Genomic DNA, 20,537 nt, shown 5'->3' with positions numbered 1-20,537 from the left:
GCTGCTCTCACTTCTGCGCATGAACATGGCCATTTGGCCTATTTGTCAGTCCCCTACAGAGCTGCTGGCACACTGCAGACTCTACTGCATCTCCAGTCCTCACTAGTTTTCCCAGTTTCCTGTAACCCTCATGCCTGAGTGCCCATCAAATCCTACCTGCCTGCAGCCTCCTCTTGGTCGATTGGGAGGGCTGCTGTGCAGGGTATCTGACTATCTTCTTGCCCCGTCCCAGCTGCTCCAGGATGCTGTGACATTAGCTGGCCACGTCTTGAACTCAGAATGCCACACATCCCACCACAGTCAACACTGCCCCTCTCGGCTACAGGTCCAGGCATCAACAGGCCCAGCCCAGCTCTGCCCCCCAAGTCCCAGCCAGGTGCCTCTCAGAAGGTATCCTCCACAGAGTCAAGGGGAAGCCACAGTCTTCCCATTTAGTCCTGCAATTCAAGCATATCATTAACCAGTAACTACTCTAGTTCTATTCTAACCAACCAGCTGATGAGATGGGCTGCAGAATCTGCTCTTGCACAATCAGGCTCGCCTGTACCTGACCAGGGTCCTGCACACTCAGTGTTCTCAATTTCACCACTAGCTCTCACCTGTCCACAGTGAACACGGGAGGACACTTTGCCCTTGATTCCACCATAGTTGGACGGATCCATCCAGAGAAGAAATTCCCAGCACCGTGAGAAGGAAATTGTCAGGGAATGGAAGATTTCTTTGGAGTGGATACTGCCAAGGGAGTAAAATAGAAAGAGCCTGAGTGAAGCCAGTACCTCCCGTTCTCCTTTCTTTATACTTCTTAGACCATCCCACCCTCACCCTTACTTAGAATTGAGCTTACAGTGGACTTCATAAAGAGTTGGCCAGCTGCACCCCGAGAGTGCACGGTCACAGAGGGAAACTGGACACACACACACACACACACACACACACACACTTCAAGAAGCAAAGAAATCTTCCACCCATTGGTCCACTCCTCCAGGGCTGTACCAGGCTGGAAGTGGAAAGCAGGCGGTCTGGGTTTTCCATGTGGGTGGGAGCACCATGGCTTCCAGGGTCTGTATTAGCAGGAAGCTGGAACTGGATTCAACCCAAGGAACTCTCCTGTGAGATGCAGGTGTCTGAACCCACTTGCCCAGTGTCTGCGGTGGGAGCAGGTGGAGTTAACAGCTCCTGCTTTGTGACCACAAGTTATAAGAGTCACAATGGTTCCTACCATCTACATTCTTCACCCTCTCATTTATTGAAATTTATTCATTATTTATATTGGAAAGGCAGATTTACAGAGAGAAGAGACAGAGAAGGATCTTTCATCACCAGTTTACTCCCCAAATGGCTGCAATGGCTGGAGCTGATCTGAAGCCAGGAGCCAGGAGCCTCTTCCAGGTCTCCCATGTGGGTACAGGGTCCCAAGACTTTGGGCCGTCCTTGACTGCTTTCCTAGGCCACAAGCAGGGAGCTGGATAGGAAGTAGAGCAGCCAGGAGATGAACTGGTGCCCATATGGGATCCTGGGCATACAAGGTGAGGATTTAGTCACTGGATCACTGTGCTGGGAAGTGAAGCAGCCAGGACACGAACTGGTGCGTACATGGGATCCCAGGTGTGCGAGGCGAGGAGGGTTTAGCCACTGGCCCACCTTCTTCGCTCTTATTTCTTTGCCAAGGTGGCCATCCCAGGATTGACAAAACCTGATGTGCACTGCACCCAAGGCCCATTTTTAAAGAAGAAAAATAGGGCCCAGTGCAGTCTAGCGGTTAAAGTCCTTGCCTTGTACCCGCCAGGATCCCATATGGGCGGCAGTTCTAAACCCGGCAGCCCCGCTTCCCATGCAGCTCCCTACTTGTGGCCTGGGGAAAGCAGCTGAGGACGGCCCAAAGCCTTGGGACCGTTCACCTGTGTGGGAGACCCGGAGGAAGCTCCTGGCTCCTGGCTTCGGATTGGCTCAGCTCCAGTCATTGCAGCCACTTGGGGAGTGAATCATTGGATGGAAGATCTTCCTCTCTGTATATCTGCCTTTCCAACAAAAATAAATAAACCTTTAAAAAAAAGAAAAAGAAAGAAGGAAAATAAATACACAGGAAAAGGAAGGAGAAAGGCTTACATCATAGTATCTTTTTTTTTTAAAATATTTATTTATTTTATTACAAAGTCAGATATACAGAGAGGAGGAGAGACAGAGAGGAAGATCTTTCGTCCAATGATTCACTCCCCAAGTGAGCCACAACGGGCTGATGCGTGCCGATCCAATGCCGGGAACCAGGAACCTCTTCCAGGTCTCCCATGCGGGTGCAGGGTCCCAATGCATTGGGCTGTCTTCGACTGCTTTCCCAGGCCACAAGCAGGGAGCTGGATGGGAAGCGGAGCTGCCGGGATTAGAACCGGTGCCCATCTGGGATCCCGGGGCGTTCAAGGCGAGGACCTTAGCCGCTAGGCCACGCCGCCGGGCCCCACATCATAGTATCTTAAAGATGCAGCTAAATAACCCAGACAGCACTCCTCCAACAGCAGCCTGCCTCTCGGTACCTCAGCCCTGCGCTGTGTGTATCCAAGGGCTACCCTCTGGACACCAAGCAGCAGCAGGCCTGAGGGACAACAGTGCTCAAATTACTCCAGCACCTGTGCTCTGTCTAGGAACAAAACCTCAGCTTTCCCCGCATACTGTCATTACCATTCAGTACCAGGACTAGTCATGCTTGGCGAGCCTCAATGATGCCCCTGTTATGTTAATCCAGATTCTGTGTCTCCTTGAGGCCAGTATGGCGGCATAACAAGTTCAGCCTCCACTTGTGGGAGTGACATGGCATTCTACAGGAGTGCCAGTTCAAATCCCAGGTGCTCTGCTTTTGATCCAGCTCCCAGCTAATGGCTTGTGAAAGCAGCAGCAGATGGTTCCTGGTCCCTGGCTTTGTGCCAGCCTGGCTCCAGCAGTTGTGGTCATTAGGGCAGTAAAACAATAGATGGAAGATCTCTTTCTTTTTCTCTTTTTCAAATAATAATAAAGCACATCAATACATCTTTAATAAAAAATAATCTCTCTGCTTAGAAAAGGGCTTCACTCATGTTCAGTGTAGACGGCCCTTGGGAGCGTGAACTTCCTGTTACAAACTGTACTGGAAAGTGGCAGAAGTTCAAGGGAACTCGGCTGTGCTGTCTTCTTTCTGCATGTGCTGTACAATTAGCACAGCCAGGTTCTAGAGGAATGAGGAACAGGCTGGAAAGGCAGGCTGGCAGCTGCTGCACAATGTCTAGCTGTGGCTACTGTGCACTTCCTGGAGCCCAAGCACCTAAAATCACCACCCTGCACTGCTGCTCTCCTGCCCAAAAAGGCACATCATTTGATAGAAACCTCTTGCCAGAGGCAGCACACTCCAAGATTCCTGAAGAGGCCACCAGGCTGTGCACTGGTAGCTTGCCACCATCCTTGGTGTGCAGTGTGCTCCTCAGGGCCTCCTGATCTAGCCACAGGACAGGCAAGGACCCTTCTGGAGCCTTTCCAAAGTCACAGTGGGCTGCCCCACAAACATACCTGTTGGTGATGTACTCTATGTAGGCAATAGCATCTTCAATCCGGCGCTTTTTTGTACAGAGGATGATGCGGTTGAAGTTGGCATAGACAACTGAAGACCCCAGGCGCTTGAACTCAGAGATGAGCCTGTGGAGCAAGTTTAGAATAAACAGAGCAGACTCTATGGTGCATAGTGAAGACAGAGAACTCTGAAGAAGCCACAAGAAAAAAACCCAATGATTCCTAAGTAGAAAAGTCTCCTAAGTATACAAGGAGTAAGCAAAGCAAAGCTTTACACAGGGTTGATGTGGAGGGCTTGGGGGTCAGGCTGCTGCACACGACACGAGTCTTGGCGGGTTTGCTTTGGATCAGATTCTTGTCAAAGCAACAGGACGTGGCCAGGACAGAGTTCCTGTCTCCTGACCTTGGGCTGGCCCACACCTGGCTGTTGAAGTCATTTACAGAGTGAACCAGCAAATGGAAGATCTTTGTGTCTCCCTTCTCTCTGCCTTTCAAAATAAATAATAAACCTAAAACAAAAACAAGGTAGATGAGACTTGTCTTAAAAACTCGCCACAGGGCCTGGTGGCGTGGCCCGGCCGTTGCAGTCACTTGGGGAGTGAATCATCGGACAGAAGATCTTCCTCTCTCTCTCTCCTCCTCTTTGTATATCTGACTTTGTAATAAAAATAAATAAATCTTAAAAAAAACCAAACTAGCCACAAAAAAGGCAAAAAGATAATCAAAAGCTTAAGGGGAAAATATAAGTTTTTATCACAGAAAAATGGTGACTTTTCATCCAATTCTTAATCAGAGGAAAAACAAACCAAAAAATGGGCCAAGGACATGGAGAGAAAAAAGTTCACTTTTGTTCATAACAAGGACAGCAAGTTGGGAATACAACGACATGGCATTTTCTTCCCACCAGCCAGGCAATGAGCCTCATTAGTGAGGCTAAAGTGGTAACAAGCCCTCATCACAAGCTTTGTGACCAGACTCAGGCACCACCTCTACCACCCTCACACCACCCAGCATGCAAAGCCGTTAGCACCCAGGCCCCGGCCCCGGGAGCACTAGCACCCAGAGGTGGTAAAGCCCGGCCCCCGGCCCCAGGAGCACACTCACTGCAGGAAAAGCTTCTTCATCATGTTGTGCAGAGTCCGGTGAAGAGCAGGGTCATGGAGCAGGGATGACGGTGACCGGATCCAGCGGTAAAAGTGCATGACCTGGTTGTCCGCGTACACATTGTGGTACTGCGTGATCTCCTTGACCCAGCCCACCACCATGCTCTTCAGAATCCTGAAAGGGAGGTGGGAGGAGTTTCCACCGATCCATTGGCTGTGTTCCCTCTATCCTCACCTCCTCTAATCCCATCTCTTCACTCTCATAGTCATTTCTCTTCAGTTTACCTCCAAAGTAGCTTGGCCTAAATACAACTCCTTAAAGGGACATTGCATGCTTGTTGCATGGCACCCAAAAAGCTCAGGTATGGCAGGAGGGGACTGAGTAACCCTTCACCCACTTATGGACTGGCCCGTTTCCTCATACACACTGCCAGCTGCCCCTCCTTTTTCCCTTGCCCTGTCTGATCTGAATAGAGGAAAGCTGCCCTCCCTGCCCTGGATCGGTCAGGGGAACTCTTCGGACTGTTTCCTGTTGCATTGGGGTGCTGAACATGCTTTCCCTTGGACCATCCAGGCTGGCTTCTCCCCAGAATACACGAACACAAGAACAACGGCCAGATACCTGCCAGTATAAACCACTTCCCAGATGCCTGAGCCTTATGCCACCCACCAGGGAAAAGGCACTTTTAGACAGCCATATGCAAGGCTGCATTTCTCACCAGGCTAGGGCTGCTCAATGTTCTGAGCTGCAGCCCAGTCTACTGCCCCACAGATGGAGAGCTGGGATCTTCACTGGGGCCAGCTACAATCCCAACACAATGTGGAGGCCCCAACTATATCCCCAATGCCCTGGTGAAGTCACTTAGGACGACTCCTGTCCAGTATCAGGGACTCCTTGGCCTCACCCAAGGATGAGTCCCTTCCCCCATTCCTGTGGGAACAGTAGTGACTGAGGATTGTTCTAGACTTCTACATTGAGGTGAATGCCAACCCTTGCTCTTAAGGGAGGCATGGTCACAACCACACGAGCCTCTACAATGTGTTTCCCCATCTCTGAAATGGTTAATTTTGGCACCACCTTGTGGGGCTGTTGTGGGAACTGAGATGGAGCAGAAGTGTTTGGCTACTTCCTGTAAGTTCCACGGCTCACTGCCATTAGTGTCAGCGGGATTGTCCTTGGCATGTCCCAAGCACCAGGCACTGATAACAATTCAACTCACTGTAGACACCCCAAGAACACCTCTGGCCACTCCATGAAATAACCACGGTTGTAGAAGGTTCTTTGTGTAATACCTCTGGCTGCAGGATGGTCAGAAGGCGGTACCTGGACTGGTTACCTGTGACCAGGGAAAACATGTGCAGGGCCACAAAACAATGGACTAAAGAGGGGAAGCCTGGCCATTGGGCTCAGCTCCCGAAACAAGAGCAGGACCAGGATTGCTCCCATGTCCTTCAGGGGCAGCGCTGGAGTAGCACCTGAATGTGCTGGGGCGGAGAGCAGTCTCATCATAGCTGGCTGGGGTGCTGGTGGCTTGAATGCCTGTGACCATTTCCTCAAGGGAGGCCTGGGCGACTGCATCGAAGCTGACGCTCACACTGTCAGTCCCCTCCATGTCGTTGACGTGGTGAGACTGAAGGATGGTGTTGACGGCCAGGTTCTGCATGTCCAGCTCTACACACACTGTAAGGGAGACACATCCCATTCATACACTGGGCCACCACGGGGCCTGACTCAGCCAACAGCACTGCAAGGGCAGTTAGTGCCACCTAGTGAGGTCATGGCATGGCGCTTGTGTTTCACACTGGCTGGCTTCATGGCTTTCAAAGATCTTGGCCCCTGATCCCAGAACCCCTGCCAGCCTCAGGTCTTGACTTACAAACTGAGTTAAGCCTTATTACTAGTTGCTCTTGCCTCAAGAACATGTCACAAAGTGGCAGGAATACCAGGTCAAAGCTCTGTGCCCCAACCTCCACCACCCACTCACCCGTGGAGTAGCAGCCTGAATTGTTGATCTCCACTGTGGCTTGATCGTCGAACTCCATGACGAGGCGGCTGTCGTCAGCCTCCTTCCCGCCTAAGTCAGGGCGGGCTGTAGGAGACAACCAGAGCAGGTGGTTGTGGCGCTGGAGGTGGCGTGCGAAGAAGAGGTCAGAGCCAAAGGTGGAGATGTCCTCTGGCAGATTCCCAATGGGAATGTGAAAGTACCTAGGCAAGGGTGCTTCGTCATCTGGGGGGAAGTCATGGCCAGAGATGGCTTAGGCTTGCCCTGTCCAAATACTCCTCACCCACTGTGAGGGGGATGGCGAGGGCCAGGTAACCCTGGCGCATGGGCTCTCAGCTCACCTGCTCATCTCAAAGGCCTGGGACAAGCACGTGTCGAGGTTGAGGTAGTGTCGGATCATTCGTCGGGCTCCATGCCGCTGCCAGTCCAGGACTCCATAGCTGATCTTGTCAGCCACATGTACAGGTACCAGTGGGAATTCCTCCAAGATAGGAATCTCACCTACTAGCCGCTTCAGTTCCCAGCTGGACTGGATGGCCACTAGGGTAGGCCCTCGACGCTCTTCCTGGAGGGTGGGGGAAACAGAGAAGAAGGATTGATCCAGCCTTGGGGAAAGGGGTGACCTTGCATAGCAGGACCCCAGGGACCCTCACCTTGTAGGCGAGCAGAAAACGCTGTATGGCTCTGCAGATGGTCTTCAGGTCTGTCTCTGCGCGCACTTCAAAGGTATGTTTTGGGGGTGGCAGGAGATCGGGGCCCACCTTCTCCAGCAGGAGGCTGTGCTCCGCTGAGTAGAGCGCACTGAGATTGGGCATTTGGTTGCTGCGCACCTGCAGAGCACAGCTGTGTCAGCTCCTGCCCTCCTCCCCTATTATGGAGCAGGAGTGCCTGGATCTACCCAGTTTTGTACCCTATTCCTAAGTCAGTGATAACAGGCTCTTGTGGGCAGAGGCCTTGAGCGGGCCGAAGAAGAACATCCTACCTCCCCAGCTCTGTCTGCCCCAGGCTGCACAACAGCTATGGACCTGGGCACTCACCGTGTCCAGCACAAATACAGACGCTCTGCGCTGTGAGGGGATGAAGATCCCAAAGAGTGCTTTGTGGCCCTGTGAGCGGTGGTACAGGTAGATGTGGCGGATGCTCCCTACAGAAGAAGGCGGCCGTTACCTGGAGCCCCAAGCTGACCTCAGGACAGGGCAGCTGAAGTGGGTTGTACCTGGCTCCAGGTAGCTGAATTGAGCTAGAGAACGCATTTCCAGGTGCTCCAGAGCAAAGGTTTCGGTTTCCCAGCCTGACAGGTGCCTTGCCAGCTGCTTGTTGACGACACACACACAGCCCAGCTGCACAATGGCTCGGAACAACAAAGGAACCTAGCAGAAGCGGAGAGACAACCTGTGGGGTGGTGTGCCCCAGCCCATCCTCGTGTGGGTCTCCTCTTTCTTCAGGGAAACAGGTACCTGAGTCTCGTAGACACCCTCAATATCTGGTGCTGACAGCTCGGTATTGATTTCGTTGATGTGTTCTTGGTACAGCTCCTCTGGCACTGAGTACTCATAGAGATTGTAGACCATGTTGGAACGAGGAAGGAATCGATTCACCTGGTGACAATGCAGTGCTCGGACCTTACAATACAGCTTGGGCAGGTAAATGCCTTTTTACAGACACTCCACTGCCCACAGAAGTGTCCATCTCTCTCCCAACCTTGGGACATAGCTTTATACATTTTATTACTTTATTATTTACTTGAAAGGCAGAGTGAGTGAGTGAATGACAGGGAGGGAGAAGAGAGAGACTGGACCAGACAGAAATCAGGAGTCCAGAACTCCTAGGTCTCCATGCGGTTAATAAGGATTTGAACACTTCAGTATTATTTGCTTTCCCCCCGGGACATTTTAGCAGGAAGCTGGATTGGAAACTAACAGGGACTTGAACCCAGGCACTCTGATATAGAATGTGGTTATCTAAAGTAGAATGCTAATCACTCTGCCTAGCAAACAAGTTTATTAAAAATGTTGGGTGCCCGGAATGGTAACCTAGCGGTTAAAGTCCTCTCCTTGAATGCGCCGGTTCTAATCTTGGCAGCTCCACTTCCCACCCAGCTCCCTGCTGTGGTCTGGGAAAGCAGTTAAGGAAGACCCAATGCCTTGGGACCCTGCACCCGCGTGGGAGACCCAGAAGAAGCTCCTGGCTCTGGATCGGCACAGCTCCGGCCGTTGCAGTCACTTGGGGAGTGAATCATTGGATGGAAGATCTTCCTCTCTGTCTGTCCTCCTCTCTGTATATGACTTTGCAATAAAAATAAATACATCTTTAAAAAAATTATTTGAAAGTCAAGAATGAGAGCAAGAGATTGAGTCCTTCTGCTGGTTCACTCCCCACATGCCTGCAACAGCTGGGACAAGCCAGGCTGAAGCTAGGAGCCCAAACTCCACCTGTGGGTAGCAAGACTCAAATATTTGAGCCAGTATCTGCTGTCCCCACGATATGTGTTAATAGGAAGCTGGACCTGAAGCAGGATTTAGGCCTTAAAGCAGGACTTCCCGAGGGATACAGGCATTGTTAACAGTGACTCAGCCTGAGAGGTCACAACAGCTATGCTTTACATGCTAGAACTCGGCATCAGTCCCTGGGAGAGTTTCTTAATTGACTTTCCCGCCTTTCTTGCCTGGGTGTAACTTGAGTATGCAAGAGGCAAAAACTCAAACCATCTTTTTCTGGTCAGAGAACTAAGAAAAAAGCCCTCTGGGGGGCTTGAAAGAAGAGAAAGACCTGGTGAAGGAGTACCCTAACTTTGTGCATGAACCAGCCAGGCTGTGCACACATGGTCTGATTGCTGGGAGCTTTGCACAAAGCAGGACAGATCTTGTGGCCTACAACTAACTGGGCTGGTTGCCTGCTAAAACAACAGCAAACTCCATTGCTAAACAAGTCTCAAAAATACCCGAAGTCCTACAGTACACCACCTAGGATGTCCAGGATGTAATGAAAAATCTCTTAACCAGGAAAAGGGCGATTTTCACGGGGGAAAGAAACCACCAGATGCCAACCCTGGAGGGACCAGACCCCAGCAGCTCAGGATGCCAAGGTAAGCTACACCCTAGAAAGGAATGGAGACTGTCAGAAGAGAAACAAAGTAATGGAAACTACCTGAGTACAAAAATAGTATCTGATAAAAAAAAAACAAAAAAACAAAAAAAAAAACTCTGGATAAGTCCAACTCAACAGAGAAAACAGACAGTAGTGTACTTGAAGACAAACCGAAAGAAATTACTCAACCTGAAAAAACATAAAAGAAAAAAAAAAAAAAAAAGATGGGCCCGGGGCTATAGCATAGCAGTTAAGGTCCTCGCCTTGAACGCCCCGGGATCCCATATGGGTGCCGGTTCTAATCCCGGCAGCTCCACTTCCCATCCAGCTCCCTGCTTGTGGCCTGGGAAAGCAGTCGAGGATGGCCCAAAGCCTTGGGACCCTGCACCCACATGGGAGACCTGCAAGGGGTTCCAGGTTCCTGGCTCTGGATCGGCTCAGCACTGGCCGTTGCACTCACTTGGGGAGTGAATCATTGGACGGAAGATCTTCCTCTCTGTCTCTCCTCCTCTCTGTATATCTGACTTTGTAATAAAAATAAATAAATCTTAAAAAAAAAAAGAAAAAAAAAAGAGAGAAACACACACACACACACACACAAACCCTAGGAGATCTCTGGAACGCAGGGTCTGTGCTTTCTAACAAGTCCATGCTGCATGGAGACAGGAAGACATCAGCTCCTTGGGCAACACCTGTGGTCCCTGCAGCTGGGCCTTGACTCTGGTTGTGACCCAGGCCTAGCACTCGGCCATATCTTTCAGGTCATTCTTCCCGCATCCCTATGTGGGACGCAGCAGCAGGGGCTCATGTCCACACAGCTACACCCTCTAGGCCAGCTGTGCCCGTGGCTGTTCATCACGCAGATACCACCCCAGTGACTAACAACACCCTTGCTCTTCTGCTCTGCTGTCTGCAGTTCCTGGGTATGGCTGCCACCGTGGGTTTTGGAGATCTGAAGAGTCCTGCCTGCTGACATGTACTCAGCGACTAACCTGTTGGACAAGAGCTACGTTGAGGGCTATGTGCCAACACAAGCAGAGGTGGCAGTGTCCGAAGCTGCATTCGGCTGCCACCTGCTCACTTGTGTCATGCCCTCCGCTGGCAGAATCGCGTCATAAAGGACCAGGAGGAGAAGGCCAGCCTGTTAGGAGGGAGAAGCTTTCGGCAAGTAAAGGCCCCGTGGATGTGGAAGACACTAAAGGAAGTGAAGGTAGAGAATAGAGGATGATGACACTGACCTCTTTGGGTCTAATGATGAGGAGGGAAGTGAAGAGGCAAAGAAGCGAAGAGAAGAACTTCCACAGGACGAGTCCAAGACAGCCAAAGAGCCTGCGGCTGTTGGGACGATGGCATGGATATGGCAACACTGGAGGAGAGTGTCAGCAGTACTAGAAGCCTTGGCTTGGGGCTCCTCTAATCTAGCTTCTGGGGCTATGGAATCAGGGAACTCCAACACAGTACAAGGCTGAAGATGACCAAAGTAGGAGCTGGAGCAGCAGCTCATGGAGGATGATGTGCAGTCCATAGCCGTTTTCAACAAGATTTAAAAGCTTTAAAGACAAACAACAAACAAAATCCACCCTTGCTCTACCTACCTTTCGATACGAAGGCCCCTCCTCTGCTTTGGCCACTCGCTGGTTCACATAGAACACACGGGAAATATTCAGCTTGATGCAGTGCAAGTCACTGCCAATGATGGCCCACAGCCTGAAGAAGCCAGCCTGGCTGGTCTCACTGATCTGAAGGAAACCCAGGACAGAGGCACATGAGCCTCACGTGGTGCAGAAGGGTGTAGGCTCTCAGGTGCGCAGAGCGCTGGGAAACTAAAGGCCAGCCCTCTTCTCCACCCCCAGCTCTCCGGGGAAGCTGTCCTCAGGTCACACCTGCACAATCTGCCACGGAAGGTCCAGCACACTGCGGGCAGTTCTTCGCAAGAAGCTCCCCAGCCCCGTGGCAGGCCCGTCTCGAACAGCCACAGGCCTCGAAGTACCCTGCTCTGGCTCTAAACGCCGCTTCTTTCTGCGAGCCATGCGCTGCCGGGCCTGCAGTTGCCACTTCTTCTTGTGGAAGCCGAGCCAGACCAGCCACTCCTCCTGGACAGACGAGGGACACAGGGATGGCGTGTGTTACAACAGCAGCTCCCTGAGCCTGGGACACTTCCCAATGCCTCCAGAAGACAGGCCCTTCTCAATCTCCAGTGCCCAGGACACATTTTGGGGTCCCCATGCCTGCAGACAGAATGCTATCTCCCGTTCTTACCTGGGTGTTTCCAAGGGCAGGGGGCTGCCCCAAGATCTCCTGCCAGGGCACAATCAATGCTGGGTCCTGAGACTCCTCCTGGCTTTCCCACAGGATTCGCTTCCTCTTGGTTGCAACAGGGACCACTGAGGAGGGCAATTTTTGGAGGCCAAAGTCCTCCATGTCAGGAGTGTCTGGCCTTGGACTGCTGTCAGAGACCTGTGCCAACATAACCTACAAAGACACAACTGAACCTTAGCCCTCAGTTCCTGTCTGGTGAATTCTACTTCTAAAAATGTGACAGAACGTAGTACCTGAAATGGAATGCTGACCTATGTAACATTTTTCATTCTTATTAAAATTTGTTTATTTTTATTAGAAAGGCAGATGTATAGAGAGGAGGAGAGACAGAGGAAGATCTTCCATCCTTCTGATGATTCACTCCCCAAATGACCGCAACAGACGGTTCTGCGCCAATCTGAAGCCAGCAGCCAGGAACTTCCTCCAGGTCTCCCAAACAGGTGCAGGGTCCCAAGGCTCTGGGTCATCCTCCTCTGCTTTCCCAGGCTACAAGCAGGCAGCTGGATGGGAAGTGGAGCTGCCGGGATTAGAACCGGCGCCAATATGGGATCCCAGGGCGTTGAAGGCGAGGACCTTAACTGCTATGCTATAGCCCCGGGCCCATATTTTTCATTTTTCATAGGGAAGAGGAAGGCAATAGGGTAGCTGAGCAAATGTCATTCAAATACCACCAGTGAGCAAATGTTTCATTTTACTACGCTTCCTTCATATGCATTCCCAAGATCGATTTATCTGAAAGGCAGAGCTACACATACAGAATCAACTGATCGATCTCCTATCCACTGATTCAGTCACAATGGCTGGGCCAGGCTGAAGCCAGGAGACTGGAACTCCATCCAGATCTCCCTCACGGGCAGCAGGCTTCCCAGCGCCCCTCCCCGAGCAGAGAGCTGGATGAGAAGCTGGAGCAGTGGGAAATGGAATGTGAGCACAGCAGGTGGCTGCTTAGCCTGTGCACAGGTCTCCTAAGAAATGCAACATTTTAACACCTGTTCCCTCTGTCCTACTGCCCCAGACTCAGGGCACTTCATTCCCACATCTGAATCAAATCTTTCTTCTAAATATAGATATATATTTTTAAAGATTTATTTATTTTTGTTAGAAAGCCAGATTTACAGAGAAGAGAGATATGAGAAAGATTTCCCATCTGCTGGCTCATTCCCCAAGTGGCTGCAACAGCCACAGCTGAGCTGATTCAAAGCCAGGAACAAGGAGGCTCCTTTGGGTCTCCCATGCGAGTTCAGGGTTCCAAGGCTTTGGGCTGTCCTTGATTGCCTTTCCAGGTCATAAGTGAGGAATTGGAAGGGAAGTTAAGCAGCTGGGATTAGAACCGCCACCCATATGGGATTGTGGCAGTTGCATGTGAGGATTTAGCCACTAGGCTACTGTGCTGGGCCCAAGATGTCCTTTCTGAGGTCAGTATTAAAATCTGTAACTTGGGGCCTGGCAGCGTGGCCTAGCAGCTAAAGTCCTCGCCTTGAACATCCCAGGATCCCATATGGGTGCCGGTTCTAATCCCGGCAGCTCCACTTCCCATCCAGCTCTCTGCTTGTGGAAAGGCAGTCGAGGACGGCCCAATGCATTGGGACACTGCACCTGTGTGGGAGACCTGGAAGAGGTTCCTGGTTCCCAGCTTTGGATCGGCGCAGCACCGGCCGTTGCGGCTCACTTGGGGAGTGAATCATCGGATGGAAGATCTTCCTCTCCGTCTCTCCTCCTCTCTGTATATCTGACTTTGTAATAAAAAAAAAAAAAAAATCTTTAAAAAAAAAATCTGTAACTCCTGTATGGCTGCCATTGGTGTTTTCCTGAAGCCTCACAGTGTGCTCTGCCTTCTCTGCTGGGGCTCGAGCTGAGACAGGTTTCAACAGGAGTCCTGCGGACTGAGCATGGTGGAAGACACGGGCAGTGGGGAGAGAGCCTGCCCTGGGCTGACCCCCGGGAGAGCAGCACACCTTCAGGGCAGCACCTCCTGGCTTTTCCTGAACGACAGGCCTCCCAGACCCAGACATCCTCTGTGGCACTGTGCTGGCAGCAGTGGATGAAGCCACGTTTGTGACGCTGGCATGTTCCTGACCTAGTTTCCTGTTGCTGTTTCTGGAAAGGCAACACTGATGGCCCAACTTCTAGTGCCTCTGCCATCCACATGGGAAACCCAGATGGATTTCCTGGATCAGCTCTGGCTGCTGTGGCCATCTGTGAGCTGAAGCTGCGAATCTAAGTCTCCGTCTTTTGTCTGTCATTCTGCCTTTCAAACAAAACTCTTATAATTCTGTCATTGCTGGTTCAGATTATAAAAGACATAATGGGGCTGGAGCTGGAACACTTGGGGTATCATCACTTGTGAAGCCAGCATTCCACATGGGTGCTGGTTCAAGTCTTGGTTACCCCACTTCCAATCCAGCTCCCTGCTAATGTGCCTGGGAAAGCAGCAAAGGATGGCCCATATGCTTGGGCCCCTGCACCCACATGGGAAACCCTCAAAAGAGCGTCTGGATCCTGGGTCTGGATTGGCTCAGGACCAGCTCTGTAAATCTGCCTTTCAAATAAATAAAAAGTTGTATTCATTTATTTGAAAGGCACAGAGATCTCTCCATCAGCTGATTCATTCCTGAAAAGCCCAGAGTAACTGGAGACCCAAACTCCACCCACACCCAGGATGTGGATGGCAGGCACCCAAGTACCTGAGCCATCACACTGCTTCCCAAGGACACATTAGTGAGAACTTGGATCACAGGTGACTGGACGGAAATAGGGCACTCAGTGGTGGCTTCACTGCAGCACCATGGTGTCTATCCCATTATTTTTACTAATTTACAACCTACTCAATCTATCAATTGATAGAACTTTATTAAAGTATTATGAGTAATAGTAGAGGGAGTTAAAAAGTAAAGTATAAAGGTGTGTAAGGGATCAGAGCTGGGGTGTAGCTGGGGAAGTCGCTACCTGCAGCACTAGACTCCCATATGAGCACTGGGTCAGTTCCAGCTCTTGTCCCTGGGAAAGCAGTGAAGGGTGGCCCTCACGTGGGAGCCCTGAAGATCCTGGCTTTAGCCTGACCCAGCATTGGCCACTGGGACCATTGGGGGAATGAATTATTGAGTGGCAGAGCTCTCTGTCTTTCCCTGTCTAGGTAACCTTGATTTTCAAATAAATAAATAAATAAATCTTATAAAAATTTCACCCTATAACCGTGACTATTGCACATTATGACAGAGAGTAGTGCGAGGATTTTTAGCACCTGATTGTTAAAAGTGCTACAAGGACCCTGCCCAATCTAGGGACATGGCCTGGGCTGTCCTAGCCCGAGTCCATTACCTGTCTCCTGCCCTCCAGAGTGAAGAGCTCGCTGATCTTCTTCTGCTTGTAGACATCAGTCTTCTCCAGCAGCTTTTTGTGCAGCCAGTCAGGGTGTTTCACACGTGGCACAGGATTCTTCACCTGCTGCAGAGCGGCGGGGATGGTGATGATCTTCTGGATGGCACTGCCCAGCCGTTCGATGTAGTAGTCCCAGTCAAGGATCTGAGTGGACAGAAGAGGGCAATGGCAGCAGCTACCAGTGCTGCTGCAGCCAGCACAAGGCCGGGTACTGGGCCAGGGCCTGCTGCATTCCACATCAGACTGCTGGTGCTGCAGCCGGCACAAGGTAGGGCAATGGGCCAAGAGTTACTTGTTACTTTCCACTTCTGGCTCTTCCTCTTGCTGTTTTTGCTTTGTTTCGTTTCTTTCATTTTTTAACGAAAGATTTAGGGGCTTAAGTTTCCACCTATGGAGCGGGCATGCCACAGAGGTGCCAGTTTGTGTCTGGCAGCTCCATTTCTGATCCAGCTCCCTGTTTGTGGCCTGAGGACGTGGCAGAGGATGGCTCAAGTCTTTGCACTCACATGGGAGGAATCTCCAGGGCCTGGCTTTGGATCTGGATCAGCTTAGACTATTGCAAGCATTTTGGGAGTGAAACAGCAGATGGAAGATCTCTCTCCTCTCTCTGTAAGTGACTTTCAAATAAAATAAATGATCAGGGTCATTAACAAGGAGCTGGATTAGAAGTAGAGCAGCCAGGAATCAAACTGGTGCCCACATGGGATACCAGTGTCACCTGCGGGGCTTAACCTCCACTTTCTTTCTATAAGGGAGTTTCTTTTTTTAAATTTAAGATTTATTTAATTTTATTGGAAAGTCACATACAGAGAGGAGGAGAGACAGAGAGAAAGATCTTGGACCCCTGTGCACAGGGGAGACTTGGAGGAAGTTCCTGACTCCTGGCTTCAGCAGGCCCCACCCCCACCCATCCAGGGAGTGAACAGCAGGTAGAAGATCTCTAACTCTACTTTTCAAGTAAATTAATAAAGCATTTAAAATGAAATTATTTATTTTTATTGGAAAGGCAGATTTACAGAGAGGAAGAAAGACAGAGAGGAATATCATCTGTCTGAAGATTCTCTCCCCAAGGAGCCACAACGGTCGGAGATAAGCCAATCCGAAGCCAGGAGCCAGGGGCATATTCTGGGTCACCCACGTGGGTGTAGGATCCTCAGGCTTTGGGCAGTCCTCCACTGCTTTCCCAGGCCACAGGCAGGGAGCTGGATAGGAAGTAGGGCAGCCAGAACACAAACCAGCACCCATATGGGATCCCGGTGCATGCAAGGCCACTAGGCTATTGTGCTGGACCCTAAAAAGCTATATTAGAAAGGCATATTTACAGACAGAAGGAGACATAGAAAAATATCTCCCATTCACTGTTTTACTCCACAAATAGCCCCAGTGGCCAGAGCTGAGTAGATCTGAAGCCAGGAGCCAGGATGCTCCTTTGGGTCTCTCATATGGGTGCAGGGTCCTAAGTAAGCCATCTCCTGCTGCTTTCCATGCCATAAGTAAGGAGCTGAATGGGAAGTAGAACAGCGGGGACACAAACCAGCAGTGGTATGGGATGCCAGTGCTTACAGGGGGAGGATGAGTTAACTGAGCCATCACTCTGGGCCCACGGATTCCACTTTTGATCCAGTATCCTGCCAATGTATCTTGTGGAAGTAGTAGATGATGACTCAAGGGGGTTCCTACACCCTCATGGGACAGCAGGATGGAGATTTTGGTTCCTGTCCTTGGTCTAGCCTAGTGCTGGCTGTTGCAGGCATTTGGGGAGTGAGTCAGTGGATGGAGTTTGCTTCTTTTTCAAATAAATAAACAAATAAAACATGAACATTGCTATACAGTTCATGTTTTATTTACACGTCTATAAATTCTGATACAAAGGCCCCGTTTCAGAGAGGAAGAAACTGAGGCAAGAGCATATCAGTGACCCCCACAGGTTCCAGCAGGCGGCTAAGTCTCAGCTGGTCTGAGAGACGAGTTCAAGTGCCTTCCTTAGGTTCAGCTTCTTCAGTTTCTCCCTAAATCATTAATTTCCTCACATACTGCCTATCAGGAGGCAGGAAGCCAAGAGTAACGGCTCCAGACAAACAACGTGGCTTGAGCAGCTACATTCTGCTCTAATCGGTCTTCTGAACTTTTTTTTTTAAAGACCTACTGTAACTCATTTTATTTGATAGCTTGCCGTTTTGTAGAAACTTGATCCATTTGAGTTCCCACACTCTGGTTCACTTCCCAAATGCTTGCAGTGGCTCGTGGTACGCTATACAGGTCTCCCACATGGGTGGCAAGGACCCAATTACAGAGCCAGTCCCTGCTGCTTACAAGGCACACCTCAGCAGGGAGCCAGGGCCCGAACCCACAGATTCCAACAGGTGCATTTTCCACAAAAACTGGACCAAATGTCCACCACTATGAGACATCTGAGAGTAGGAAAGCACTCTGGCACTCACTGTCCGAATATCAAAGTCCTGAAGAGACGAGCTCTTAAGCCATTTCCGGAGAAAGTGCTTCCTTACTGTAGGCTCTGCTTGGAAAATGGCAAGTGGGATGGCCCTGATGAGAAAAAAGGCACAACACTCAATGAAAAATCATGGTAAGTCCAGTTATAATGTTATTTTGTCATAATTTTTTTTATTAAGATTTATTTATTGGGCCCAGTGCAGTAGCTTAACAGCCAAAGTCTTCACCTTGAACACACCAGCATCCCATATGGGAACCAGTTCTAATGACGGCAGCCCCACTTCCCATCCAGCTCCCTGCTTGTGGCCAGGGAAAGCAGTCGAGGACGGTCCAAAGCCTTGGGATCCTGCACCTGCGTGGGAGACCTGGAAGAGGCTCCGGAATTCTGGCTCCAGATTGGCTCAGCACTGCCATTGTGGCCACTTGAGGAGTGAATCATCGGATGGAAGATCTTCCTCTCTGTCTCTCCTCCTTTCTGTGTATCTGGCTGTAATAAAATGAATAAATCTTTAAAAAAAAAAAAAGACTTATTTATTCTTATATTGGAAAGGCAGATATACAGAGAGGAGAACAGAGAAACATCTTCTGTCTGCTGGTTCACTTTCCAAGTGGCCGCAATGGCCAGAACTGAACCAATCCAAAGCCAGGAGCCAGGAACCTCTTCCAGATCTCCCACGCGGGTGCAGGATCCCAAGGTTTTGGGCTGTCCTCGACTGCTTTTCCAGTCCACAAGCAGGGAGCTGGAAGGAAGTGGAGCAGCCAGGATAAGTACTGTTGTTCATATGGGATGCTGGTGCGTGCCAACGCAAGGATTTAGCCATAAAGCTATCGTGCCCAGTTATACCTAAAACAATCAAACCAACCAACCTTGTTTTTATTTATTTGACAGAGTCACAGATATTCCATCCATGGGTTTGCGCACATTGAGCCTGAGCCCAAGCCTGACTCGGTGCGGGTGTCCCCTATGGAAGAGGAGGACCTACTGCCGCTGAGGCCTGTAAGCAGGAAGCTGGAATTGGAAGCGGAGCGCTCTGACGTGGGGTGCAGGCATCCTGCGCAGTGTCTGAACCAAACATCTGCCCTGAATTCTAATTCTCAATTGTACAAGGACACAAGATTTATAACCTATGTAATAAACTGTACTTTGATTTAATGTGTTGCACAAACCGTACCTTGTCCATGTTTGCAATGTTTAGGAATTACTCAATGCTCTATCAAACACAAGACTCATTTCATGTATGTGTCTCCATCACTAGGAATTTGCCCTCTCAGTGTACAGCTCCTGGTCGCACAGCTGTCTACTAATGTCCTTAGGTAAGTTATGCACTCACACATTCAGTAACCAGTGCTAAGATGCTGTTCAAAATCACAAATGAACCAACCAGGCTCCTGGAAGGGTAAGCCAGTTTTCATGTCACTAGCAAAGCAACTGGCAAGTGCCACATTCTTTTTTTTCCACTGGAGGAAATGTTTTTTCATTGTTGTTGTGAAGTATCCAAACAGTGCACAACACAAATCCACATGCACCCTTTCCCTTCTTTGCAAAATAAGATGGGGGTAAGGCTGCTGCTGCAGGGTAGTATGCCACTCCTCCGCTGTGGCAACCACATCTCCTATGTGCACCAGTTTGTGTTGCAGCTGCTCCACTTCCCATCCAGCTCCCTGCTTATGGCCTGGGAAAGCAACAGAGGATGGTCTCCATATGGGAGACCAGAGGAGGTTCCTTATTCATTTCTGGCTGATGGTCTCAAATTTGGTACTAAACACAATGCAACAAGGCCGGGCAGCAGGTAAATCACGCATCCTTCACCTTCCATGCTCTTGATGTCCCTCTCTAGGCAACAGGACCCTCACTTGCCCACATGGCATGAACTCAGTCTGTCAGCTTACCCACTCTCTCTTAACTCTCAACTCACATGTTTTCTGAATCTGTGATTTCAAGGAGTAAAAACATCTTTCCAAATAGTGCTATAAATTCCTCGCCCGCTAGTGTATACTAGGGACTTCCCTATGGGCATGATCTCGTCTCTAGACTCTCCTCTCTTCTCTCACACTTCACTGGTTACAGCAGACCACAGGCCAGGAGAAGGACTATGATGAGGTGCCATCAGGACATGTCACAGAGGCTCTATGGACACAAAGTGAAGGCCACAGTAGCCTCTGGTTTTTCTGGACAGGGTTAGGATTTTCTAGTCTCTTCTCAGCTTCCCTATGCAGCCAAGTCAGGGTTTGAGATCTTGTCAATTCCCACCACAATCACCCCAGGGAGAATCTTTTCTTTCACTACACATCACTGACGGCACAGTTCGCTTCCTGCAGTCCCTGCACAGCTCCAGCCTCTGTATGCCCTGGAGTCTTCCCTGGGACTCAGAAGCTGTTGACGAGCAGGAACACTTGGCTTTTGCTCTGGACATGTTCAGGTGCCAGAGGATGCCACTGGTCTGGCACTCAAGAACATGCCCACCAGGGCACCTGCACTTTTCTTGGAGGAATGAGGGATCTCGGTCCTGCCCAAAACCAGAACTTGTCCTAGTGATGGCACCTGGCCACCCAGGAGAGCTCCCCAAGCCTGTGACAGGTTCTCTGGGCGCTCTACATCCCTCCAGGCTGCAGCAAGGCCTCCCTGCCTCGCTTCAATGCCTAACTGTCCCAGGTTCCTTCCACG

General features: G+C 50.4%; 1 protein-coding gene across 1 annotated transcript in view; it reads right to left on the bottom strand.

Annotated features, from left to right (window-relative positions):
• POLE (DNA polymerase epsilon, catalytic subunit) overlaps positions 1 to 20,537 on the bottom strand; it is a 55,092-nt gene that overhangs the window by 6,841 nt on the left and 27,714 nt on the right. Inside the window, exons 27-41 of the mRNA XM_058656684.1 lie at positions 17,863 to 17,965; positions 15,362 to 15,565; positions 11,984 to 12,196; positions 11,608 to 11,817; positions 11,320 to 11,463; positions 8,095 to 8,235; positions 7,854 to 8,007; positions 7,675 to 7,781; positions 7,291 to 7,467; positions 6,979 to 7,202; positions 6,620 to 6,840; positions 6,111 to 6,315; positions 4,636 to 4,809; positions 3,532 to 3,657; positions 600 to 732 (exon numbers count right to left, since the gene is read on the bottom strand). Of these exons, the coding sequence (XP_058512667.1) occupies positions 600 to 732; positions 3,532 to 3,657; positions 4,636 to 4,809; positions 6,111 to 6,315; positions 6,620 to 6,840; positions 6,979 to 7,202; positions 7,291 to 7,467; positions 7,675 to 7,781; positions 7,854 to 8,007; positions 8,095 to 8,235; positions 11,320 to 11,463; positions 11,608 to 11,817; positions 11,984 to 12,196; positions 15,362 to 15,565; positions 17,863 to 17,965 (2,536 nt within the window). The remainder of the gene's footprint in view (positions 1 to 599; positions 733 to 3,531; positions 3,658 to 4,635; positions 4,810 to 6,110; positions 6,316 to 6,619; positions 6,841 to 6,978; positions 7,203 to 7,290; positions 7,468 to 7,674; positions 7,782 to 7,853; positions 8,008 to 8,094; positions 8,236 to 11,319; positions 11,464 to 11,607; positions 11,818 to 11,983; positions 12,197 to 15,361; positions 15,566 to 17,862; positions 17,966 to 20,537) is intronic.

This window comes from Ochotona princeps, chromosome 29 (assembly GCF_030435755.1).
Source record: "Ochotona princeps isolate mOchPri1 chromosome 29, mOchPri1.hap1, whole genome shotgun sequence".
NCBI lineage: Eukaryota > Metazoa > Chordata > Mammalia > Lagomorpha > Ochotonidae > Ochotona > Ochotona princeps.
Note: the sequence above shows the minus strand (reverse complement) of the source record. Positions and strands in the feature narration are given on the sequence as shown.